This window comes from Tetrao urogallus (assembly GCF_951394365.1).
Source record: "Tetrao urogallus genome assembly, chromosome: 1".
Lineage (NCBI taxonomy): Eukaryota > Metazoa > Chordata > Aves > Galliformes > Phasianidae > Tetrao > Tetrao urogallus.
Genome location: NC_136813.1, coordinates 162,012,241 through 162,039,781, shown reverse-complemented (window position 1 = coordinate 162,039,781; position 27,541 = coordinate 162,012,241). Strand labels below are relative to the sequence as shown.

The 27,541-nt window shown below is 34.5% G+C and overlaps 1 protein-coding gene across 1 annotated transcript; it reads left to right on the top strand.

Moving 5' to 3' along the window:
• SLC16A7 (solute carrier family 16 member 7) lies at positions 1-25,903 on the top strand (the record flags this gene model as incomplete). The annotated part of the gene is made up of 4 exons (XM_079549121.1): positions 1-214; positions 20,859-21,002; positions 22,283-23,095; positions 25,632-25,903. 4 exons carry the CDS (start codon positions 1-3, stop codon positions 25,901-25,903), a joined length of 1,443 nt encoding a protein of 480 aa, XP_079405247.1.
• Between the last annotated feature and the right edge of the window lie 1,638 nt (positions 25,904-27,541).

The following is a 27,541-nucleotide window of genomic DNA, read 5'->3' as shown; positions in this document are numbered from 1 at the left end:
ATGCCACCAGCAATAGGAGCACCACAGTACCCACCTCCAGATGGAGGCTGGGGGTGGGTTGTGGTCTTTGGGGCCTTTATTTCCATTGGATTCTCCTATGCATTCCCCAAAGCCATCACGGTATTCTTCAAGGAAATACAGGAAATCTTCCATACATCATATAGTGAGATAGCTTGGATATCATCAATAATGTTGGCTGTCATGTATGCAGGAGGTAAGATGTTTGTGAAATTTGAAATATACAGCTCACCTGCCCACATGGTCTTAAAGCACTTAAAGTTAATTACTAACTGATTTTACAAGTTACCTAAGAATTTACCTGGTGCTTTTTCTTTGAATGTTATAACTTGGAACATCTCAGACTGTTTAATAATGGGACTATGAAATCTTCAATACATATATTATAAAAAAATATGTACATATGTATAAAAATGTATAGAAACTGAAAAGTTTATATAGAAAAGGAATATAGCATAAAGCATATAGCAACTGAGAACACTGTGCCTATAGCACTTTATTCACTGAAGAGCAGCACTTCTGTATTTTTCAGAAGTGGTTTCTATAATAAAGTATGATATTATCAGATCCCAGCAAACGACCTTGTGAAGAATACACAAAGTCCTGTTTTTACCATGGTATTTTTTTATCACTGATTTCAACCTACCTAAGCCTTGACATTTGAGTGACCATAGCTGCTTTAGCAGTGAAGGAAGAGAAGTAGGTGTCTATAGGAGAGAATTCAGACTAGCTGAGTTGCACTCTTTAAGTACCTTTTTTCTCCTCTGACTATAAAGAAGAGTCTACAGCCAGCATAGCATTATCTGAAGCACCTCAGTTAAATATTTTTCAGTTAATGGAATGGAAAACATAATGGTTGTTTTTTTTTCTTAAAAAGGTAGCAGAGACAGAGACCTAATAAAGTTGATTTGGCAAGTGGTGCCAGTATCAATGCAAACTTGCTTTTCAGATGTTTTGATCTTATATTTATTCATAGGGAGAATTTGAAGGAGTTTATAGGAGCAGCAACAATTCACCAAGCGAAGAAGTAACTTGATTCAGTGCCTTCAAGAGCAGAGTAAAAGAGCATACATGTCCTTGCTATATGTTATGACTTATGACCAGGTTACTCTCAAATCATAACTGGTGGTTATGGATACTGCAAGCCTAAAAATGTGTTTCACTCTGATAATACACCATTTTGTGTGTCCAAGCATGCTTGACTAGCACTGTGCACTCTGCAAGCAGCCCAAAGGCAGTCAGTGTGCATGGTGCTGTGGGAATGGAGAGAATGTCTCATTCAGATTTCCTCTGAAAGTACTTTCTTCAGAAGGCTGTGTATTTACAAATACATATGCTCTTGCACTGCAAAGTGCACAGATGTAACTGTGGAAGCCCCTGTGTGGATCCATCTGGAAGAAGGGAAGTGCACAGATGATAAGAATTGGAATCTGCTTCCATTTTCCTTATGCTGTGACTTCTGAACTGAAGCCTTGTTCACTGTGTTTTCTAATGTTATCTAAATTTTATTAGGGCAGATTTACTTTATAGCACAGTTGTTTGTTGTTTTTTTGTTTGTTTGTTTGTTTTAATCTCTGAATAATATCTAATTTGTGCCATTTCTATCATTCTCAAAGTTCACTCAACTTTTATTAATAGTGCAGACACAAACTGAAAGGCATTTAGCTGTGGTCATGTTTGAACATATGCTGATCTGAAAGCAATGCCCCTATTTTATTGTTTTGGCCCATGATATCAGATGTGAGTGTTGGTGGTTTGGCAGCAGAGGGGCTCACAAAATGGCATCTGACATGAAAGTGCATGTGAAGCAAAGATGTGTTACTGAATTCCTTCCTCCATATGGAAAAAAAAGGCACCCATTGTCATGCATTGACTCTTGCTGAACAGATATGGAGACTAAACTATGGATGTGAGCGCAGTGAGGCAGTGATGGTAGGTTTCAGCAGTGGCAACAGTGACAGTGGGTCACCTCTACTGTTGCAGAATTTATGAGCATGGCATGCTTGTTGATTGCTGGCGAAAAGGCATAGCTAATGGTGGTGACTATTGACAAACAGTATTCTGTAGTTGAAAATTTGCTCTATCAAACAGTGTTATTGTGTTCTTTGCTGTAGATTCCATGGAATTTAATAGGAGGCATTACTTATCTTACTGTGGTTTTGAAATGACGATTCTGCTGGGTATAAACACTCTTTGAAGCCATAGCTTCTCTAGAACCACTTCCTAAAAAATAGAGCATTCAGACAATATCTGGCAGAATATGAAATAGCAATCAGGAAAAACACTTCTGAAGGAAATCACTCCATTGTTTTTACTGTCTGAAGGTGGTTTTATTCCTTAGCATTTGATGTGCTGTAATGTGAAAGACATGAAGACCACAAGTACAGTGTGTAGTGTTTACCATGAAGTATGATATGTCTGCGTGAACACTCTCTTCATCATACTATTAATTAAGGTAACTTGAAAACATCTAAGATCTGTCATTCTCATTAGAGCTTAGCATTCAACCTATTAATCATCACAGTGAGGTCAGTGAATAAGTTAAGAGTCTGTGCTGACACTCTTTGCTTTAGAGGCTCCAGCCTCTTGCTGTAATTAGCTGGCTTCTGTGTTTCAATAACAAGGTATTAACTTACCTTTCAATGCTTTAGGAAAAAAAAACAAAAAACAAAAAACAAAACACGAATACTAATAAACTAATAAATGGCATCCAGTAAGGAACTAAAAGAATGTTAATTATGTTTATCACTTACTTCATACTTAGAATAAATGGCATTAAATTATAGCAGACCATCTGGCAATCCATATGGTCTCTTGCAGTCCTGGTTAATTCCCGCAAATAGGTCAAGCACAGCATTCACTCTGTTAGTAAAGCACTAAGCAGAGGTGACAAATCTGATAAATCTAGTCAATATGAAATTCTTTCCCCCTCTCAATCTAAGATGATAAGCAGTTCCATGTAGTTCTTGTTGGGTTTATTTATTTATTTTTTCTCAAACACGCTCTTTTCCTCCCAACTCTCATCTCCTGGATGTTTATTAGAGCTTACTAAAAAGCCTTCCCAAAATGCAAGATCCTGTAATACGATCAAGGTTACATGTAATAGATGGCCTCTGTGGTTCAGCCTGTGCTTGAAAGAAGTATCCTCTGGAGAAGGGCAATAGTTCAGTCTCCATGGCAACTCCTTCTTCTGCCTCTCTTGAGCAGAGACTGTCAATTGTATTAAATTAGTGGTGATAGCTTTGTGATGGACTCCTACACACAAGGGACTGTGACTGGGATGACCACACTTCTACTACAGGAGGGCCGAATTTGGGGTAAGATGGAATTAGTGGAGCTATCCTGACAGGGCATATTGTGTTTGTGTACACAAATGAAAGCATATATATATATATATAATATGTATGCATGTATGTTTTCTTTAATATATCAACTGTGTGTGCATACTTAAAGAGTCATATGTTTGCTCTGATGCACACAGCTATTAAGGAATTGAAGACCCAAAAGACCAAATATGCTTTACCTCAGATTCTCACCGTTCATTCTTCTCTTTTTCAAAATTTCCATTTTTCCACTTTGCACAGCATTAACCAGCTAAAAGTGGTTAGAAATTTTATTAGAGCTCTATTTGTCTAGAGAAAAATATATGTATTTGTTGTTTTCAGTATAGATTTGATGGGAAACAGTGGTGGTCGTTAGAGCTGTGTGACAGATATGTTGATTTCAGACCTTGGTCTTGGTCAGCTGACCTTGGGTTTTAGACATCCTTGTGGAAGTCTAAAAACTGGAAGAAGCAGGTTACTTAATTGACTTTAACTCTTTTTCTTGTCATTTAGCCAAGAGCAAATTTCACTTTGGTTGTTGTTGTTTCTATTTTCAAAAATAGCTTTTTAGATGTGACACTAGGTTATAAAGATAAGCTTGAAAACTGCTAATTCTTCCAAACTGTGAAATGTGGGATTATCTTGCTATTCTGAAGTTCAAAAAATAAATGTCCATTTAACTTCCAGATAACTTATCCAAATAATAATTTTAAAAGCATTTTGAGACCATTCTCCAAGAAAAATGCTTCAAGTAGTTTGAGTAGTCAAGCAGAGTTTAAGTAGTTACCATTACCATTTTTGAAAACATGCTTACAGTTAAAAAATACAACATCTAATTGATTCACAGAGACACAGAATTGCAGAATTATAGGAGTTGGAAGTGACCTCTAGATATCATCAACTCCAACTTCTCTGCTAAAGCCAATTCCCTACAGTAGGTCACACAAGTGAGCATCCAGGAAGGGCTTGGATATCTCCAAGAAAAGAGACCCTCCCTCTCTGTTTTTCTTCTTCTTTTTTTTTTTTTTGTTTTTCCTATGTTTCTTTCATTATTCAAGTTTGAGCTTAACCATCATGTAGTTGCAAACTCTTAAAAGATTTTTCAGGTGACAACGCAAAAGTAAACTAAAAACAAGTGCTCAATGTGACTTTGTTGAATATTAATTTGGAAAATAAAATATCATATGGTATGTTCAAAATATTTGTGATTTTATCTCAGTGGGTGTTTCAGTGATATTGCTGTGAAGATGGAATGACGTGAACAGTGGAGATGACAGTTGCAAAATGCATGCAACACAAACAACAGATGGTTATGGATTTTTACTTTTGGATAGAACCTAGTCTCCTATACTTTTCTTCCTCCCTGGTAACATTTTCTTATTTTACATTTACGAATACTGGCACAAGGTATTCCATGGCCGTGGATAAGGAGACTGAGAAGCTTTCTTAAATTGACCTATGTCCTTTGTTGTTAGGGACAAACATTTTTCTCCATCAGAATATGAAAAGCATTGAATTTTAATAACCTCATTTAGAGTGTCCTTGAAAGCAGAACTTATCAACTTTCCAAATGCCTCATGGGCATGAGGGAATACTTTACATTTAGCCTAAAATGCATGTAAAGTGTCTATGTCAAGTTAATTTGAGACTCACGTAAAGAAAAGAAGGCGTAATGAGGAGACACAAGAAAAAAACATTTTGAGCCTTACTAACTGAGATAAGTTCTAGAAAGAAATACCAAGTATAACAAAATATTACAAATATACAGTTGTTCTGTTTTTAAAAGAATACCCGAATGCTAAGATGGCCAGATAAAGGCTTTGATAAAGTAGTACAGCTACATTTCACTTTTAGAAGTCTTTGAGTTTTAGTAAAACTACCTTTTAGGGAAGTGTTCTGTTGTAGTAACCTGTGTTTTAAATGCAGAGAGGTTCTCTGTTTCTACAATAAAACACCCCTGAAATTGGACTTGGGAAGAAGGATGATAATGTTTTAGATGGTTTCATACCTTTTTTTTTCTTTTTGGAACAGATTTGTCATTCTAGCCAGTCATTCTAGCCAGCTCTCAGTCTTGCCATTCAGAGACAGTCTCTGAGTTAAGTACACTTAGAAAAATATTTTTTTTGGTCTTTTGAATAATTGTCAGAAGGACATCAACATGACAAAGAATTGCCTCTGTACTTCTACTTAGCATTTTCAGTGTCTGAAACATAGGTTATTAGTAATGATTATCATAGGAATATTTGCCTTAACTTTGATTAAACTAACTCAAGCATCTAATGAAAACAATTTTCATTTATATACAAGCAGGCAACATTGATCTTCATTTCTGTAGATAAATTAATCAATCATGACAGCTTTTTTTTTATTCCTGAAGAAAATACTTTTTTGTCTCCCACTTTATTTAAAATAATGGGTCAAAAACAGAACAAAACAAAATAATAAATAGCATACATCATAAAGTACATTTTCTAAGGGACAAAAATGTGGATTTGTTTAATTTAAAACTTAGGCCTTTGATATGTTCGTTGAGCTTGCGAAACTTTGATGAAGGAATGCTTTTTTTCTGTACACTAATAATGTTGGATTAGTTCCCATATAGTTTTTCATATCACTGGATCATACAATGGTTGCATTTGTGATGTGTGTCACATAATTCAAAGGTAATGAAACAATGGTGTAGCACAACTGGGAATCATGAGATATTTAAGCAGATCCCAGAGAAGTATTATGGGGAAGGAAAAGTCTATCTACTCATGCTGTGTATACCATTGTAATCACATCAGCACTTCAAATGAAATAATAAACCTGGCACTTTACAAAGAACTTATTATAGAATTTTACTGGTCCATTGTTTTGTAATGTCTAAGAACTGTTCCCTTGTTTATTTTGAAAGGGTATAGTCAAGGGAAACAGACCTGAACTGTGATATTTATAAGATATTATAAAGCAGTATCAATTGACTACAGCTGAGATTTTTATTGTGATTCCTAAAGGTATGTAGATACGTATTTGTTAATAGAAGACTTAGTAGCAGGTTTATTCTCCTGCCAGAGTAACTACAGAAATCAAAGAATGAGGTTGTTTTTAATTGTCATTTAATTCATTAGCCAGTTTTGAAGATTTTTGCAGAGATCTGACACACATAGATAAACATATGTACCATATGAAGAGGTTTTTGATCTAGATCCAGAGCTTTTTTATCTAGATTTTTAAGATTGCTATTACTTTTAAGATTAGTTATTAATATTACTATTGAGATTTTTAAGATTACTGTTAAGATCACCCATATCAAAGAGTACAGAACAACTAAAGTTTTCATAGCCAATAAGCGTTTCAGCAATGTGTACAAGAAAAAAAATTTACCTTTATTTTTCACAGATTTTAGCATCTTTATTTAATTCTCAAGAAATTTAAGCATTTCCAGTGCAATTTTACCTGGCTTTTGTTTAGATGAATAAGAACTATGATGAGACAACATAATGACACGTTTAAATATGGAGATTGTGATTAAAATAGGAGACTGTATTGAGAAATAGGTTGTTCATTTACTCATCCAGTTCAAACACTTCCTGCAGCACTTTCACATGGGCAGGTTTTACACTGACTGTGCCCTGCTTTATTTTCTATTTATATTGCTTTGAAACACTTTTCATTAAGTGCTTTGACTCTTAGAAAATTCTGGAAGGAAATAGTGATACCATTAAAGCTTTTTAACAGTAGTAGCTAGAGATTATATCTTCTGTATCGATGGTTGACAGTAGGTTCAAGTGTATCCTCAGCAAGTTTATGGATGACATCAAGCTGTTTGGCACACTTGACACTCCTCAGGAAGGGGATGTGATTCAGAAAGGCTTAGGCTTGATCACTGGGCCAAGGTGAACCTTGTGATGTTCAAGAAAGCCAAGTATAATGTCTTGCACATGGGTTGTGGCAACCCCCATTATCAGTACAAGTTGGGGAATGTAAGGAGCACAGCATCACCAAAATAATGCAAAAATGAAGTGGGTACAAATGGATGTGGTCCTGCCTCTCTACTCTGTGCTGGTGTAGTCTCACCTGTAGTGCTTTGTCTGTGTGTGGAGTACTCAGTACAGAAGAGACATGGACATGTTGGAGCATATCCAGAGGAGAGCCACAAAAATGACCCAAGGGATGGAACACCCAGCTGATAAAGCTGCGACTATTATTTCTGGAGAAGGCTCTGGGAAGACCTGAGAGGGGCCTTTCAGTATCTAAAGGGAGGCTATAAGAAAGAAGGGGACAGATTCTTCAGCAGAGTCAGTTATGGTGGGACAAGGGCAAATGGTTTCACAGTACAAGTGGAGAGATTTAGATAGGATATAAGGAAGAAGTTTTTTACAATAAGTATGATGAGGCACTGGAACAATTTGGGGCTTGTTCTGATAGAGATTTAATTAATATTCTTAGTCTTTCTATATCTCTGGAATGTTGTGTAGGTTGTAGTGCCTCAGAATTTCAATAACAGTTTCAGTTGTACTAGTTTTGATAACTTGGTAATCTTAAAATTATTGTCTTGTAAATGTCAAATCTTTCCTCATACTCCTAATTCACTTGCTTCCATCATTAACTAAATAAAGATAACACATCTGGGGGAATAAGTTATATGTTTAATAATAGGCAGAGTTTGTTTAGTAATTATAGCTGTTTATAAGCTGATAGAAATCTATTGATCTTTTTATGTCTTCGTCTGTTCTGTGAATGGTCTGGAAGTTTAATACATTCCAGTTTATTTGAGGCAAGATCCCTAAACGCTTCCTTGTTGGTATCAACTGACAGTACCAAACCTGTAATGCTGGAAGTCTTGCTTAGCTTGCTCGTCTTTGCAGGATGCCTTTGCTTTTCCATGAACACGAATTATTTGTGATTCCTTTTTTTTTTCTTTTACAGCAGTAAGCTTTGCTGTCCAGCATATGCTGCTGTCTAGATTTACTGCTGTAGCCTACATTTTATCCTCTTGTTATTCAACAGAGTAAAATATAACTTATTCAGAGGAGTGGCTTAGTGTCAGAACTTTCAAGGACTCCTTGCAGTGGCTTTCAGAGTAGGCATAATTTAAGAAGGCAAGTGTCCTATTTGGCCTTCCCTAGAAGATGGAGTCATCTTGTGTCCTTGGATGTCAAATTTCACTCAGAAAAACTTCAAGAACAGTTATGTTTTAAATCATTTGAATTGTTGGCATATACCTGAACAGCAGAATTGATGTATCTTTATTGTATTACTGCTAAGCTTTGAGTGTGTCTAATTAAGTAGCTGAAGCTGCTGTTATTTGTCTAATTAGAATACTTGAAATTTCCAAAGCAGAAAGTAAATAAGCTAAGTACAAGAGGTTTTACTTTTGGATCTTCTACATAAATACTCTCTTTGCAGGAACTGTTTAATCCATAAGAAACTAAGACACTATAACTGTTACCGTGAAGCATTTAATTAAGGAGCATAAAGTTTTAAAGCTGCACACAAGCAGCATGGCATCATTACTTATGGTGAATAAAAATTAATTAGCTAGCATGCCTGAACATCTATCCAGCAAAATACAGTTAAATAAAAGGACTGAAATCAGTAAATAGATACATTATAGATAGATTGTGTGCTACATATGTGAAAATGTGAAAATCTTAATTGAACTTATTGCCAAATATTCTAGAATTGTAGTTTGGATAGTGACACTTGAAAAAAATAACAAAGTCGAAAAGGAAAACCTAAAACAAATCCATTGATACAGATACTGGCAATTGACATGTTTCACTAACAATGTCAGGCTGTTATCAGAGATATGTGAAAGAAGTGCTCGGAACTCTGCTCCAAGTATGGGCAATATGTGCTTAAATTTAAATGCCGAAGAACCAATCAAGTTCAAAGTTGTAATTCTCTCTTGCTTAATGAAAGTCAGCATATAAATGTGTGTTTATATATTTATGTAGAAATCCCTCCTTTCTGTGAACTGTACATCCAGAAAGACTACATATTTCACAATGAAATGGGAATTTATCCAGAGCAAGATCCATTGTGTGTTTCATGACTGTATTTACAATAATGACCAACATAATTCAGCAGCTCATCTTCCACTGAGCTCCAGTTGAAAGACTGTGGATCTGCAGCATTTTAAAAATGATTTAATAACATTTAGAAATGTAAAATAGTACTGTGTGATCTGGAATAAAATGTTTTTTTATTATTATTATTATTCCATAAAGCTAAAGAGTAGGAATTGCACTACTGGATAGCTTTATTTCTAGTTTGTTTATTTGTACCATAGTAGAAGTTTGCAATATTTCAGAATAATGTACTTCAAGAGTTTTGACTCAACCAGAAATTCTGAGATTTTAAACTTTTATTTCAGTTTAGGAATAAAACATGTTAAAGCATAAGGACATTTCATACAATGCTGGTTCTGATTTGTTATCAGTCCTTTACAATAAAATAGCAAGTCACAAAAAGAATACACCTAGGAGTGATTTTTTTTTTGTCTTTCACACCGTGAATTTATATCTGTACAAAGAATGTGCAAGGATGTATAAGCCATTGCCATTCTGATTCAGAAGCTTTTTGTATTCACCTGCTCAAATACAACAGTAACTTAAGCACACAGCATGTGACTCTGTGCTCAGAGGAGCAGATCTGAAGTGGCAAGTGAGATTAAGACACGAACAAATTCGTATCATGAACAATTTCTTCTTGATCGCTTCTCCATATGTTATAAAAAATTTACCTGACAGGGTGTTCAGATATGCATATTGCCTAGATCATTCAACTTTCTAACCAATAGTTTTTAAGCAAGATGTATTAAAATTGATTAGACAAACTTAGTTCCTCCTGCAGGAAGATAATTATTCTTTTATTAGGAAACCTAAGTAATATTCTCCTCACCAGCACATACATTAAATCCTTGCAGAGGCAGATGTATTTCACTGGATCATTTTAATATGTTCTGGCTGAAAAATATTAGCATAACTCCTTAGATGCAAGGTGACTCCAGGAATGCATGATATCTAAACAGCATCTATAATACAAATCATAGGAAGCCTATATTTTAATGGCCACTGATTTATTTAGAATTTATGATGCATTACAATCATTAGAACTAAGCTGCTTTATGTTACGTGGTAGAAAATAAAGTTTCTGGCACTGCTAGGTTGTTATCTCACATCAAGTAAGAAAATATACCTGTTTCAAAAGCTGCATGATTAATATCTTCAAGTGCAATAAGATGGTCCTGAGTGATCAAGCTACTTCTTGTTGCTGCCTACAGGAGAGCTCAGATATTCCTTATGCATATGAACAAAATTGGTATAGACTCCCTTTCACCTCCACCTTTTTCAAGAAGACCTTGTCCGTGGGGATATAATCTCTGATGCCACAACAGAAGGGCATGATTCCTTTATAGTCCAGGCAAAAAACAAATGCAGCAGATAACTTCGCCTGGCTCCCTGGTGATATCTTAGTTTTCCACTTATTAAGTCCCAGGTTTCATTTACTCATTTTTTCATGACTACTACTCATCTTACCTATTCAAATTTTATGACATTTTCTTTTTATTGAGAAAGCATACTTTCCTTCTTGTTGAGGAAAGTCATCATGCTTTAACTGATTGGAGTCTGTGGAATGAGCATGTTCTGAAGTCCACAAAAGAAATGGCATGTGAATACTATATATGGAAAATGTCTAAAGATTTCAAAGACCCAACGTACAAAGCTCTTATTGTAGAAAGAAATCTCAAAGTGCCAATCTGATTACAAACTCAAGTGTAATGAAAAAAATAATATGTAAGGTAGATACTGGAATATGGAAAGATAAAGTGACATCTGCTCATATGTATGGATAAAATATATATGTATGTGATTTCACTTTCACTATCAAATAGAATACTATTCTCGAGCATATGTATTTTGCTTTAAAACATTAAAAGAACTGAAAGAAAAAAGGACTAGGAGAGTAATGATTAGAACTCACTCTTAAGTTACTTATTCACTGGTGAATATTTTCCTAAATATTCCTATTAAAAAAATTTTGGGGTGCCTAAATTGTAAATAAATTGGAAAAAGTTCTAATTTGAACCTCTGAAACACTTCCAAAATTCTGGAATTATTCACTGAGTTGTCTCTACCATAGTTTTTTTGTTTGTCTGAAAACAGAAAACCAACCAAACAAGGAAAACAACATCCCAAGGATGCTCACTTTAAATTGATGGCTGAATGTCATTATGTATCTCCCCCACTCCTAATTGCCCTGGTTGCTCAGATTCCCCTTTTGCAAAATACTGGGAAATATGCAAATTCTACTCATGGAATGATAACCTTTCATATACCAACATCTGCCCCATTTACACTTCAAATATCTTGGGTGTCAAACCCTAGTGGAAGTGCTCAGTTCACACCTTGTAGAATATCTCTGAACAACAATATCTTCCTGTTCACCTTTCCCTCAATACTTTGTGAACTAAATATTATTCAGATACAGTTCTTCATACATGAGCTAGCTTACTTGTCAAGGAGGCTGTTGAGGAGCTTCTGAAATTTCCACTCACAAGTTTTGTCAGTTGTAACTCCTGAAAGTCACCACATGCATTTTATCAGATATTTTTAAGAATGCAATTATAATGAAAATGATTATTTTAGAAAGTTTTTTTTAATACATCATAAGCATAGTGTGAGATGTGTGTTAGACAACAAATGCATTTGGAAATAATCTAACAATATAAATATGATGAGTTCTCAGGACTCCCAGTTATAAATACATCCAGATTTATACTTCTCAGTACTTATATTCTGAATATGTAGATGACATTTAGTGATTAACTCATGATCCATAATTCACAGTAAGTGGTCCACAAAAGCATCATAAGTGGTAGATTGAATATTTTCAATTTGAAGTTTAATTATACAGTTAAAAATTGAGTTGTGAAAGGAATATGATAAAGAAAGACCAAGGAAGAGGAAGCACGCATGTTGTGCTTTTCCTGAAGTAATGTATTATTGTCTGCAATAACTTATAAGGAGTCATTTCTAAGTTGGGTTAGACTTACTATTTTTCTGGAAAACAAACAAACTAACAAACAAAACAAAGCTGTAGGATGATGTGCAATGTAAAAATAGGATGTTATATGATCACTACTACAACAGGCAGTTTGAAGAAGACAGAGAAATCCAAATAGCAATATTAGTCTTAACTGATGAAGTTTTGTTTTTTTCTAGGAAAAGTAGTCAGTGTTTTTTAAGGTATACAAGAAATCATGAATCATAATAGGATATAATAAATAGAAAGTGATGAGTAATGAACATTTGTGAATATTTTGCTCATGTGTACATACACATGCAGAGAGGGAAAAGTATTGTTGTTCAGAAGCAGAAAGAAAAAATCGAGGGAAATATTTATGACTATATATTTGTAAGTTAATAGCATGGTTTAGGAAAATATCCATGAAGAATTTAAATATTAGCAAGAACTGTTTATTTTCTTTTTCAATGAGTAGCTCTGAAGTGAAGAACATGGATTTATTTTCAAATTGCTATAATTGTAGCTGCAGCAGTAGTATAATGCAACTGCTGTCTTTTCATTTTCTGAACTGCAACAATGCTGAAAATCGCTTTGTAGTAGCAGAATATACAGAGCTTGACTGACAGTTCAGTTCACAGAAGCAACAAGCTGTAAGGAAAGTTTTTACTCCCAAAATTGTGATCTGCATTGACAAGACACAAGTCTTCTGCATACAGACTTTTAGTTATTAATTTTCAAATTCTTTTGTCTCACTAATACACTCAGAAGTTTTCAGGTAAAAAGTAAGTACTTTTATAAGTACTTTATAAGTATAAATGGGATGAATACTCTCTGTTACCCCAGGTAGAAACAGTCCATTTGTATCATTTGAAATCTCACAACCAAATGAGGAAAAATGAGTGTTTATATTTCTTTCTTCATATCTTTTTCTTCATAACTTTTGTTATTGTTGTCTCTGTATGGGCATAGGGTTTTTTTTTTTAGTTTTTGTTTGTTTAGAAGAATTATCTTTGAAATAGTACTAGAAATTCTGCATAGCTATAAGTTATTCTTTAATTTCACGTTAGTATTAATTTTCCTTTGTTTCCTGTGAGTAGACAAAAAAAGATAGAGCTTGTTTTGATCTCTTCAGATAAGTAATGCTGCTTCTTGTACAAGCACACAGCTACTATCAAATTAAACTAAGTCCTTCATCTATAAGAATACACAGAGGAAGAAGGAGCACCCTGAGATGAATGAATAATACTTCACAGACAAGATGTCTCCAAGAAAACCATTAAATATGTTCATTGGAGCATTTCTGTACTTGGAGTTATGCATCCCGAAATTCCTGCTGAAACCTTGAAAGGATAGAAATTTAATGAAGCTTATTATTAGTATCTTCATGTAAACTATCTGCTGTAGAGAATTATATTTGTTAATATTTGCCTGGTTTTTATCTCACGTATTTTTGAGCAGAAAAATGAAATAATCCTTGCTTTTTTTTTTTTTCCATTTAAAGTAACCTTTTGTCATATGAGTTCCGTGTGCATGTTATATTATTTAGTTGAAATCTCCAAACACATTTCTAAGTCTGAAAAGACTGTCTTAACTTCAGCTTCACAAAAGTTCATGAGCTCCCGAAGATTGAAGTTGATTACTTTTAAATACTATAATAGAAAATTTCATAATCTTTTCTTCTCCAGGACATTTTCATTATGTCTTCCAAGAGCCTTGCATTTGCAATTGAATTGTCTAATGTTAATACTGATGCACTACATTACACTTGCTGTTTAAGTTACAAGCTGGTTGCATCAGTTTTCTGAGAAAACAAAACAAAACAAACACATTTAATTGTTTAGAAGACGATTTGAGATTCCAATATCATGGTGTTGATTCTATTTGCAGCTGTTCGAATGACAGAAGCATATAGGCCACAGTGTCCACTTAATTTTGAGACAGCATGCTTTCTTATTTGAAAGTAGTAAGTGACCATAAATGTTAGTGATAATGGCTGAGTGTTCAGCAGTTCATAGTCTCACACTCATTTCTGATTAAGTATCATAAGGTTTCTTATTGCTAGTTTCTAAAGAAATGCCATAAATCATCTTCAAATCTTCTGCTTTGTGATTGACTCTTTCATGACAGGCTTTTGTGAAAGAAAGTTCTATAGCAGAGCATACAAGAGATAATTAATATCAAACAAAAATGTGTATCCATTGAAATAATAACCAGCACCACTACACTTTGATTAAAACTGAACAGTTTTCCAACTTTTCAAAATTAACATTTATACAGTAGTTTGCCAACTTGGAGATCAGTTTTCCAAATTGTGTGATCCATAGATCCGTACACCTCAATACCACAACTAATGTACAAAAGAATGCAAGACAAAAAAAAAAGGAAACATAGTTTGAGATGAGGAAGAGATGAGAAAATCTCAGTGCACTGGTGGATGGTTGAGCTGTTGGCTGCTTGCATCCTGACATGCAGTCCTTGAACTGTTGCACAATCTTAACTCGAGTTCAGCTACCCTGATTCAGTCTTAACCGCTTCTTTTTGGTTGCTATTTCTTGCATGTGTTGCCATCCTGCAGACATGATAAAGAATTCAATAATAAAATGTTGCCTGACATTTTAATGTTCTCAAATTCATAGATGCTTTCTTTTTCACCATCTACTCCAACCCCCTCTAAACGCTCATCCAAGAGCGTTGATAGTATTTTATTGGTATATGATAGTATTTAATGGAAGATTTTGGACTAGAGATAAGAATGTCCCAGTATACTCAATATTTTTAGTTAATCCTGGTTGAGAAAAACAAAATATTTTTAAGACATTTTCAGCCTTCATGACTTTCAGTACTGTCAGAAATGAATTTTGATTTGCTTACTCTCTGAATAACTAATGTGACATTCCAACAGTAATACTAAGTACTTGCAGAAAGCACTTGTGGTTGGAGGAGTAGTTTTAAAATGAAAAGTAAGGCTTTGCTGTAGGAAAATACTGGTGACTGCCAAACAAAACAAATCAACTCCTAAAAGTGGGAAAAAAAAAAAAAAAAAAAAAAAAAAAGTCAGAATGATATCAGTATTAGCAAGTAGATTATCCTCATTTTAGTTCTTGGAGTTCCTTTGTATTTTCTGCCTTGTCAGACACACAGATAAAATACAGCCAGACCGAAAATATAGCTGATGTTAAGAGAAAAAAATAATAAAATAAAATAAAAAAGATGAAAAAGAGAGAAGGCAGCAAGAATTCTGTGACCTAGACTTTCTTTCTCTTATAAATTAATGGAGTGTACCTAATACATTTGGACTGATAAATGTTACTTTACCAGAGAGCTGAACAAGATATAGATTTTATGCCAAGTAAATCTTCCTTTATGCTTTTTGGTGGCCTTCAAACAGATCTTCCTGTACTATAACCTTTGGGTATCATGAAATGGAAATACTGTTATCATCTGGTTTGCATCCTTTAAGCTTTCGGAGATATTAGATGTGAAGTTGTTGCATTGTCTCCAGAGTCAGATAATTTTTTGAAGTATATCTTTTTAGGACTGGAAAAAGCAAATAAATACATAGGTATGTGCGTGACTGTGTGTGTATCTCTGACAATGAGACAGAGACTATTAAATTTATAGTCTGTAGTTTGAGCTGTGTTCATTTCCACAAAAACATCCAGCAGTACACTGCTGTAAAAAAAAAAAACAACAACATTTTATTGTTTGAGTTCTTTTTAAACAATATTAGCACATGGGTATCTTTTAAAGGGAAAAAAAAGTGATTGTTTCTTCTAACATCTGCTTTTTAAATCTACTTATTATTCAGTTACCTAGTGTTTTTTATTATCTTTCTTTAACAACAACAGAGCTTAACTGAAGAAGGGAGATTTAAACAGCGGTTGAAACACTGAACTTGGAAGTGAGAGGAAAACATAGCTTATTGCTACTATTGTTATTATAAGAAATAATGTATTTCATTTCTAAACAATGTATTTCTACTAAGAGGTCTGTAAGAGGACTGAAGGCCAGTCAAAGCAGGCTTGTCCTCACATTTTTTGCATACAACTGGTCAAGTAAATGTTCTGCTTAGCTGTCAAAATAAGTGCTTATAAGTGATTATGGGCTTTGTATAAAACAACATTAACAGCTCCCAAACATATAGTTGAACAAGCTATTGCAATCTTTTCATCAATGTATGATGAACATGAAAAGCTTCTTTCTTTCCCTTGTCTTCCTTTAAAACATTTGTGCCCTGCTGTGTAACCCTTCCTGAGTCTGTTCTTCAGTGACACAGTTACTGTCGCTATCTTACTCCTCGATGTCTGGACATTACCTTAGACAGATATAAAACAAAAATACAGCCAGGAGACTATTAGTATATTATGGTCATGGCCTTAAATTTATCTCAGGGAGTGTATAGTCTTTTGTGGCTGATGGTTTGTAGGTGCTAAGGGAGAGATCAGGCTAAATATTCTTGTGGGCTTCCTGAGTTAACATCTGCTAGGTAGTTATTTCAGGGTTCAGGAAAATAGACTCACAGATCCAGCAGTCCTTTAGTGCATTAATATGCATGATTTTGGCAGTGATACGTGACTTAAACAGCTTAATATTGCTTCTCAAAAAAAAAAAAAAAAATCCAAAACAACCTCCCCCCCAAAAAAACAAAATAGAAAAGCATGGAATTTAGGTCCTTTCTGCTGGCATGTGAGCATTGCTTATTTGCAGAAACTATTAAATGTAAAATTAGATTGATGCAGGGCTATAAAAAGTATGATTTCAGACAAACAAACAGCTGGAATTTATGTGGACTCATATACACTGAGATATGATATGCATCATTTTATGAGACTCAGAAACCAAGTATATACACAGATGTCACAAGAGCATATTTAACCTACTCAACAGATTGGGAGGGTTTCTGGATACTAATGGAGGTGTCTTGAACTAACAGTCTCTGATAGAAAGTTTTGTATTTCTCAAATGGACAAATACTAAATTAAAATGCTAGAATACAAAAAAAAAAAAAAAAAAAAAAAAAAAGTGATATCAAGTTTTGGCAGTAAATGCACTTCATTACTTGAGTAAAACACCTCAAAGATAATATAAATTTTAAAAGAATTTTTAATTTATGCAGTCCAAATTTAGGTCATTTGAAAGTTCAGAGCTCTGATATACCAGGTATCTTTGTCTTTTCTCTGGTGTCTTTGCCCACTACCTGCCTAAACTGATACATGCATACTTGACTTTGAGCTAACGCACCTTGTAGGTGAGGATGACATTGCATTCTTTGATCACAAAAGCTGTAAGTCCTTAAGTCCTGGCCCAGCTGCCATAGTTAAGATCCACAGAGATGCAGTTTTCTTTTTTCTGAACTGTTTGCAAAGCTACGTCCCTGAAAGTATTATGCTGTGAAAATGAGTTATTTCCCATTCCCTAAAAGAAAACTTCCAAAAGCAAATATCTTCCCCAGACAACTAAACAAAGAAGAATCTGATGTATTATCCTGTCTTGTAGAAGGAAGGAAGGTTTGATGGAACAATATCAAAGAACATGGATACTATAGTTCAGATTCTTTTACAGTAAATGCTAATGTAGATCATGACTTTTCCCATGGTTATAGTTGGAAAATGTCAACACTGTGCAATGTTGATCCATAGTTTTATTTAAATTAAGTTAGCAATGCAGCAATATTGCACAACAATATTTTTCAATCTATTTCTCTCCAACATTTGATAGTCTGCTATGTGTGCATTTAATTCATCATCTTCACACTGTCTCACACGTATCTTGGCTTTTCACAGTCTTTGTTTAATGAAAAAGACTGTGAAAAGAAACAGATTGCTATCAGGTCTTTTGCTATCTAGATAATTTCTTAAGTTCTTACATACGGGTACAACTCAAGATGCTGCCTGTAGTTAATACGTCTGCAAATACTTTGACCAAATATTGTCCAAAATGCTTCTTTTGTAGTTCTTCCCCTTCCTCCCTCCCTCCTCCCCCAAGGATGATGAAAGGAACATTCTAATATGATTACAGCAAGTCGGCATTTATTGCTGACATAATTTTGGGGAAATTAACAAATATCACATGATTTTTCATGTGGTCAAATTTATAGAAATACTCCTATTTCATAATAAGAAAAATAACTTGAAAATATTAAAATATCCTTGTTTTGGTGTTTGAAGCGAGATGCCATTGTTGTGTTTAGCAATGAGAACCCTTAAGCCTTTTTCTTTCAGAAAAATATCTTAATATTATTTTTAAATAATATAAATATTACTTGATATTGGAATGAAACTTTTTACTTTGAGTTAAAGTTGTGGGTTTTTTGTTTGTCTGTTTGTTTTTACTTTAACCTAAGAAAATATATTGTTCATGTATTTTAAAAGGGCTTTCTTTCTAATCCAGACATGACCCTAACTACTGATTGTTCAGACATATCTGTATTAAAACAATTTGTGATTGAAATTACATATCACTGTAGTTATGAGTGCACAAGTTTATTAAGACAAGAGAGGTACACATGATATATTTAGAAGTGGTTTGAGCATATGTTATCTATCCTTCATGTCTCATGCCTTCTGCTTATGTCCTCAAAAGGGAAACTTCACCTCACCAAGGTTCTGCATGGACTCCCCTCAAGTGTAAATAAAAAAGCTGATTATCTCACAGTGTAAAATGTCTGCTAAATGGTTTAGTGTTTCATGTGTGATTTAAACAATTAAATCTCTGGGCTGTTTTATATTAGGTGGGCCATTCTATTATTGAGTTTTTAAGCCTGGAGGTTTCAGTCCACTTTTGTGATTAATCAGTGAGCAGCAGAGCTAGCAGAGTCCTTTGTCCTGTTTTGTTCATCAGCAAGATGAGCCCTAACACCTTCACTTTGATTACCATTTACCTTACCAGTAAAATAGCAATAATGTTTCTCCTATATTCCACCACCTATCTTCCACTACTCAGCTTCCTGGGAAAAAAAGTATTTTTAGGTCCATTCCATCACTTATACAGAATTGAGCACATTTGCTAATGCCTGGGCTGCCTGGACAAGGAGCTCCTTTTATTGCCAGAAATTTCCCTGGGCTGTTTGGGCCCCAAGCTGTTTCTTAAATACAGATTGTAAGATCCAAGCATCACTGAAATCTTGTAGTAAATTAGAGCCCTAAATATTCAGTCAGTCAACTTGACATGTTTGTCATCAAATAAACTTCAAGCTGACCTTTGGATTCACAAGCTGTTAGAAAAGGTGAGCAGGCACAGAGCAATACTATGGTAAATATTTGTTTCCTTAAGGAAGTAAGCTAAAATTTGGTCATTCAGCATATGCGAAGTATTTTTGTTGTAGGTATTTACCATTTACATTATGTTCATAATACTCATTTAATACATTTAGAGTAATTCAAACAGTGGAGTTCAAAATAACAGTATACACATGAAATATACAGTCTTAAATTTGATAGAATTTTTTTTTTGCATCATGAAAATTCTGGCATTTACTCCTTCTGATATTCAGAGCGAGAGACTTAAAAGAGTTTTGCAATGAAATCAGGTGCAGTGCTTGGCATTCCACTTTCTGCCAAGTGCCTGTTTTGTATTTAAACTTTATTGCTTTTTAATACTGGTGTTTTGTTTTTTTTTTTAATTGAGTAAGTTTAGTTATTGCAAAAACAATGCGATTCATAATGGTTTGGGCCAAATATAGTGCAATCAGACGGTATGCAGTTTTGCCTAAAGAGCTTTGACAACCTCTTAATCTTGATATGTAGCATGCCATCTATTCTAGTCATGGTCGTTTAAGAAGCATATAATGCATGTCATGCTAAATTGCATACTAGCTGTTTGTTTAGTGTGGACATAATTACACCATAAACTGAACTGCAGTTGAAACTGAGAAATGGACTTGTAGTAATATTTTTAAAGTTTCAAAATCTTTATGCTAAACCACATTTTAGATTTTCCCAGACAACCTGTAATCATCCTATTGCCCATTAACTGCCTCTCTGAATCAGGTAAGGGAAAATGATGATTGGGGGCCAAAAATGTACATTCTGATGTGACAGTGTCTATGTGTAGGCTTAAGTCAGTGTCCAAGACATACTGATGTGCTACAGTATCAACAAGATCAGTTGTTGGTTTGCTTGCCTGGATATTTTTCCTGCTCTGTTAAGGTTTTGATATCTGTCTCATACATGAAATTCTTCAGCCCTTGTACTTTCAAAACTTCCACTGTCCAATCTCAGTATTGATTACTTGTGAACTGTAACAATCCTTCTTGCTTGTCTGATGTCTTTAGTCTTTTGATCCATCTCCATGATAAATCGATATTTATATTGTCATGGAGATAGTATATCCACATTCAGGCTCATGTGTCTGCAAACAGAGTGTTTGTCTGACAAATCAGTATAGAAACAGCTAAACATTCTCCTGGATGGAATACCAAGGCATTCCAACATATCCTGAAGAAGAAGACATGTATGATAGAGTTACCTTCTATCTGCTAATACTTTTTCTTTCTTCCAACAGGTCCCATAAGCAGCATTCTGGTGAATAAATATGGTAGCCGACCAGTGATGATAGCAGGGGGTATTCTGTGTTCATTTGGCATGATTGCTTCCTCTTTCTGCAATAGCGTTCTGGAGCTTTATATATGTATTGGTGTTGTTGGAGGTAAGAGTGCTCTTTAAAATGTAATACTGTATTATTTCTAGTACTGTTGTACCAACAACCCGTTACTGAGGAAAAACTCACCATGCAAGGCATTGCACATGCTAAACAAGAAGGTAACAGTATCAGTTCATTTCAGCCACGTAAATGTTTTAATTCTTTAAATTAGCCACTATGATGTTAAATTATTTCATAGAATATTTGAGGAACAGCTGAGAATTTTATTCAATAAATGCTGTATGTATGTACTCTTCCATGCTGCACTGTAATTATGGTATAAAAATTGACAGCATTTATTACAGTAATTTGTGTAGCATTTCACGTTCATTGTTTTAGCTTTCAATCAAGTTACACATCAAGCAGGGCGGCAGAGAGTAACAGAATTATAGTAAAAATGCAGAACTTAATCCCAGCTTTCTGTAGGTTTTCTCCCATAGAAAATATGATAGGTTTCAATTCTAAAGCTTTCTGTGTAAAATCCAAGTCAAAATTTAAACAAAATTTTTCCTGTGTCATTAAAAGCCTAAATATTTCCTAAGACAATGAGATAGTTGTAAAGCCAGTAAATTAGTTATTTACCAAAAGTATCTCTAATAAAATGAATGCCACCAAACAGATCAATAGCTACTTAGCCTTTATTACAGATGTCTTAATATGGACAGAAGGCCAAGAGGTGCAACTCATATTCTTGTGTGAATGTGTGGACTATCTCCGTACTTTTCCTCCTCTTCTGCAACAAGTGGGGACCTCCATACCTGAGGTTGTAGAGCTGAATGTGCTCCAAAATAATTATACCTTTTAATTTCCACTTTTATAAACAATTTCAATCTTAAATAGGACTGGAAATAAAATGGGAGGAGATTTGTTTAAGTTCATCCTATTTTCATTGTAGCTGAGTTGCCATTTAATAACTTTTGTGAAATGAGCCAAGAGAGAATTGTATTACAGCTTGATAATAAAAAATAGAATCATGGTGCTGATACCGTAATTCCTGTGTCATTCCACTGTCTCTATCATTGCTGAAACACAGCGCAGAATTTGGGTTTATATTAAAATGCTACAGGCAGAAATGACAGAATACCACCATGACTTACTGCTGACTTGAAGAGAGACAGAAAGGCGTGAAGCTGTATTTCACTCTCATTCTTGGTGGTTTTCATTTTCATTCAAAATCACTAGATTAGATATTGGTAATTTTAAAAATAACTTGGCTACAGTATAGTGTATGTTCTGTAGTTCATGCTATGCAATAATGCTTTGTACTATTTGTATTTGTATTTTAGGTCTGGGTTTGGCATTCAATTTACAGCCTGCCTTAACAATGATCGGCAAGTATTTCTATAAGAAGCGTCCCATTGCTAATGGATTGGCCATGGCTGGAAGTCCAGTGTTTCTGAGCACATTGGCACCTCTCAATCAATTCCTTTTTAATGCATTTGGTTGGAAAGGAAGCTTTCTCATTCTGGGAGGACTACTTTTGAACTGCTGTGTGGCTGGGTCACTTATGAGGCCTGTTGGACCAAAACCAGTCCCTCCTGTGAAAAAAGATGTTGAAAAAGGCACAGGAGATTCTAGCCTGCACAAAAACAACAAGAAGTCTTTTTGGCAAACTATTAATAAATACCTAGACCTATCCCTCTTCAAACACAGAGGGTTTCTGATCTATTTGTCAGGAAATGTTATTATGTTTATTGGTTTCTTTGCTCCAATAGTTTTTTTGGCTCCTTATGCCAAACACAAGGGAATTGATGAATATTCTGCTGCTTTTTTGCTATCCATCTTAGCCTTTGTAGATATGTTTGCTAGGCCTTCAATGGGACTTGTAGCAAACTCTAAATTTATCCGTCCAAAGATCCAGTACTTTTTTAGTTTTGCTGTCTTCTACAATGGAGTCTGTCATATCTTGTGTCCTCTGGCAACAAATTACACTGGCTTGGTGATATATGCTGTATTTTTTGGGTTTGCATTTGGAATGGTTAGCAGTGTACTTTTTGAGACTCTGATGGACCTTGTTGGTGCTGCCAGATTTTCCAGTGCAGTTGGACTGGTCACCATCGTGGAATGCTGCCCTGTGCTCATAGGCCCTCCTCTAGGAGGTAAGAATCTCTTTTATTCCACTTTTTTTTTTTTCCAGATATGACCTTGCAGTTTACTAATGAATTAATAAAATAATTTTACTTAATGTTATGTCATGTTTTCTCTGTGATTAGGAATGTAATGTAGAAGCACTGCATTGCACCTATTATCTTTGCAATTCACAGTTTCATATCTGCATGAAAATGTAAAGGCATTTGTTGAATGTATTTGCAGTAGATAGATTATGAATGTATCTTGACTAGCCCTTAAATTCAGATAATAAATGTATGATTCCCTGGTAGTACTTAGAGCTAAGTTTGCTGCCTTAATTTACGTATATTCAGTTCCACTTTGCTCTTCACCAGAACAATTCTTACTCCCTTGAATTCATCTGATCCACTGGTCAGTTTTTGAAGATTTTACAGAGTGACTTGTAGTTTCTCCATCTTCATCACAGCGGAAGGAACACGTTCTTACATTTAAAATGACAATCTTAATTTCTCTAAATGGAGACAATTTACATATCTAGATAAAACAAACTGGTAGAGAGGTGCTGGAATGGACAAAGTCAGGCTTAGCAGCTCAGGCAGTACTCCAGCATGGTGTTGCATGGCACTGTGCCCTCATGTGAATGTCACACCACACCTCCACACTCAGCCAATTGTTCAGCCTGTTTCTGTAGGCATTGGATAGGTTTCAGACATTTCACTGTATGAATCATCCTACCTGGACTGAAAGTTGTTAGTGTTACTAACTTCTCTTTTCAACATAAGGGGAGATAAAAAGCAGACTAGTTGATATAGCTTGGGCTATATTTGTAACTTTTGGGAATCAGGTAGCAAAAATGATTAAAAGAGTCTTATAGAAGTTTCTTTAAAAAAAAAATAGATACCCAAATCTTGTTGAAAAGTATATATTAATTGCGTGTGTGTCTTGTACTGTAAGCCCAACAATATAGAAATGCAAAGACTCCTAGCTCTGTGAACATACACTATACCCAAATAAGCAGTGTCACAAAAGTCACCTAGACTATATGTGCCTAAAAGTACATGTCCAAGTTTTTTTAGGATTACCATCAATATTTGTATGAAAAAAGCATTCCTTTATGAAATTTTAAATAAGCCAGAACTGTTCAACTCATTTCATTACAATAACAATTGAACAAGTATATTTTTAACAGACCTCAAGATATTCCATATTTGCCCTATCTTTTATCATATGAGTTCATTTTGGTAATGGCAGAACAAAACGTACAACTCACACAGACTCTTTCTGTGCCACCTAGTGGGGGGAGCCATCTGTGACTGATAGAGTCTAGCTTTTTCAGCCAGACTCTGAAATCAATATTAATATCCCAAAATTTTAAATTTAATATCAGTGGTGCAATGGCATATATGAATATTTATTTTTTAATTCGTCAGGTTTGCACAAGTTTCGAAAGGCTGTGTATAGTGCTATAATCACAAGTATTTGTGGTATAATGATAAGTAATTGGTTGTGCTTGTTTAACAGAGACAACAGAGGGGATGAACACATGAAAAATCTAAATTCCAGTTTTGACTAGTTCTTGTTCTTTTAAATACTATGCTGAAGTAATGTTAGTGCAGAATCTCATTTTTAATCAATTTTATGAGACTGCTTATGAATAAAAAGCGGTAAATTGTACTATATACAATAATAAGTTAATTATACACTTGCAGCACTACTTGAGTTTTTTCTAATGCTAGGCTTGTGAAGTAAAGAAAAGACTAAAATAGTTTGATGGCTTGTAAATGTGTCTCAGGTGAATTAGGGCATTGGGTACAACCCAATAGAAGCATCTAAGTAAGTACTTACTGTGCAGATTATCTTTTGAATTTCAGTGATAGTGTAGCTGTGTTCAAAGCTGAATGCTTGGATAAGTACAAATGTTGATTAGGGAGTTGAAAAAAATCAGAAAGAATGGCTCGTAAAATGGAAGAATGTTGTAGTTGTCATGTCCGAACTAATCTTAGAATTTTGAATATAATTCTTAGGGACAGGCTTCTGAGTTCAAAAATCAACAGTTAAGGATGATGGCTGAAGAAATAAGCCTTTCTATTTCTTTCACCAGTCACAGGAAAATAAAAATGAAAAACAAGCAGTTGGTGCACAGTGACAGCAGTCTGAAAAGGCACATTCCTTCTCATGCTATTGTCTGTGTACAGCCTCCATGAGTGTCAGACAGTCACTCCAAAACAATAGAAAACAAAATCAGGAGCTGAATAAAATAATAAGACAATGAAAGAAAATGAAAGAACTGGAAACTGTCTGTCATTATTCATTAAGCTTTTCTTACTTTGTTCTTCAATATTTTATCATTGTCAGTGATTCCAGTGACAATTGCTAATTTAATCAACACATGTTTTATTAGAGGCCCACTATATATTTTAGACAATTTGAATGTGTTGGAAACACTTTTCTGCTCCAGCTTTGAAAACAGGTCATATATAGATGTTTCTCCTGAAGAAATATTTAGACTGTATTAGGTGTTCTTTTCTAAACATACTTTTGTCTCCTTTTGTTTTTCTATTTCAGGTTGGTTAGTGGATGTTACTGGTGAATATCAATACATGTATTTTGTCTGTGGAGTGATTGTGATTGTGGCCAGCGTCTGGTTGTTCATTGGCAATGCTATTAACTACAGGCTTTTGGCAAAAGAAAAGAAGTTAGAAGATGAGAAACAGAAAGCACAGAAGAACACGGACTTGAAGGAGGCAGAACCACTAACAAACAATGAGAATGAAGATGCTGCTAGCAGAGCTGACAAAACTCTCGAAGATCCTTCAGAAAGAGAAACCAATATTTAATCTGCTATGTAGCCCAGAAGACAACACTTATGACTTCCATTTGAAATATGCCTTCAAGACACAAGCCAGGTTTTGTGTTAATAATGATCAGTTACAATATTGGATGGGAACAGATTTTTGCCCCATGTCAAGACTCCGAGTTAAATTACAATCTACAATTTATTTATTTCAGTGATACAAAATTGAAGTTACAGAGGTAGTGGTTCCATAAATAAGCCCATCCAAACTATGACTCTGGACAGTGAAGAGTCAAGAAAACTAAGTGTAAAGCCTTCACATGACAAAGTTTTGTTTCAAAAATACATCTAATGCAAAAGCGTCTGTTGCTGTTATATGGGGAGATATTTTGTGTTCTTTAATAGAGTACTGTTAATGTCTGTTGAATTAATGTGCCCAAACTGTATTTACTACTAATATATATAAAAAAAAAAAAAACGAGCTCAAAGGTTTGTTTCAAAATTACCTGAATGAAGCACAATGAAAACTTTTTTCTTATTTATATGCCCACTAGATCAAAATATTCACTATATCTATGTAAACAATTACAATAGGAATGTAGAAGTTCAGGTTGGAAGACAAACAATTGGTGGGCACAATTTACAAAATGCAATAAACAGCAGAGGTTGTTTCCTTCTGTAATAGGTGGCTATGTTATACTTCAACAGACATATTTGAACACAAGTACATTCAGACCTCACTAATTCAAAATAAGCTAAATGAAAGTATTTTAAACTAGAATTTATACTGCTAACAAAAGTGGAAATCAGTTTGTTCACTTGCTTCATGGCAATGACATCAGCGTGGATGCTTGAGTTAATTGGCAAGTCATTAACTGGTTGATGACAAGATGTAAGGTCTAACTTCAGGTCCTTGAGGGCAGGTAACTTTATACCAGTTCTCATCTCCCCTTCCCATGTATTTAGTGAAAAGCTACTTCTATTTCATGTTATTGGTTTAATCAAAAATGCTGCAAAGTGCATTGTCAGTACAAATCTGGGAGCTTTGTATTAGCGTATCATTTTTTGTGCAGGATATTTGGTCTTGTTTCACACAGACGCATCAACTGAAATACACACAATTGTTCCTTTAGGTAAAAGCAAAATAAAATAAAACAAAAATTATTAATTAAAAAAATGATTTAGCATTGCACTTGAAATTGAAAAGTGCAAGGTTCTGAAGGTTTTAGATGAAAATATTTCTGTTCTATTCATAGTTGAGGAACTTCATTTTGCAGAATTTCATATATATGCCACAGAAGTTGTGAAAATTAAGGGTCTGATTCATAGAACATTTATACATGTACATTCGATTCAGGAAAAAGTATGTTATTTTTCTTTAGTCCTCAAATACATATCATATAGCTGTAAATACGCTGGACAGACAGGTATGTTAAACACGATTTGAAGTGCCAATAACAAAAGAAATACAATAACAGAAACTAGCAAGTGGAAATGCCAGTTTCTTAAGAGCAGCATTCAATTTGATTATTTTCACTATTTAAAAAAGACAAAAAAAGATACTGCTTGCCTCTGTCTTGCAGGATTATCATCTTATTTGCTACGAACTTCCACAGTAATGCTGAACTTCTCATTAGCACTGTTTTGGAGAAGAAACATCATGAATCCACTAGCAAGATGG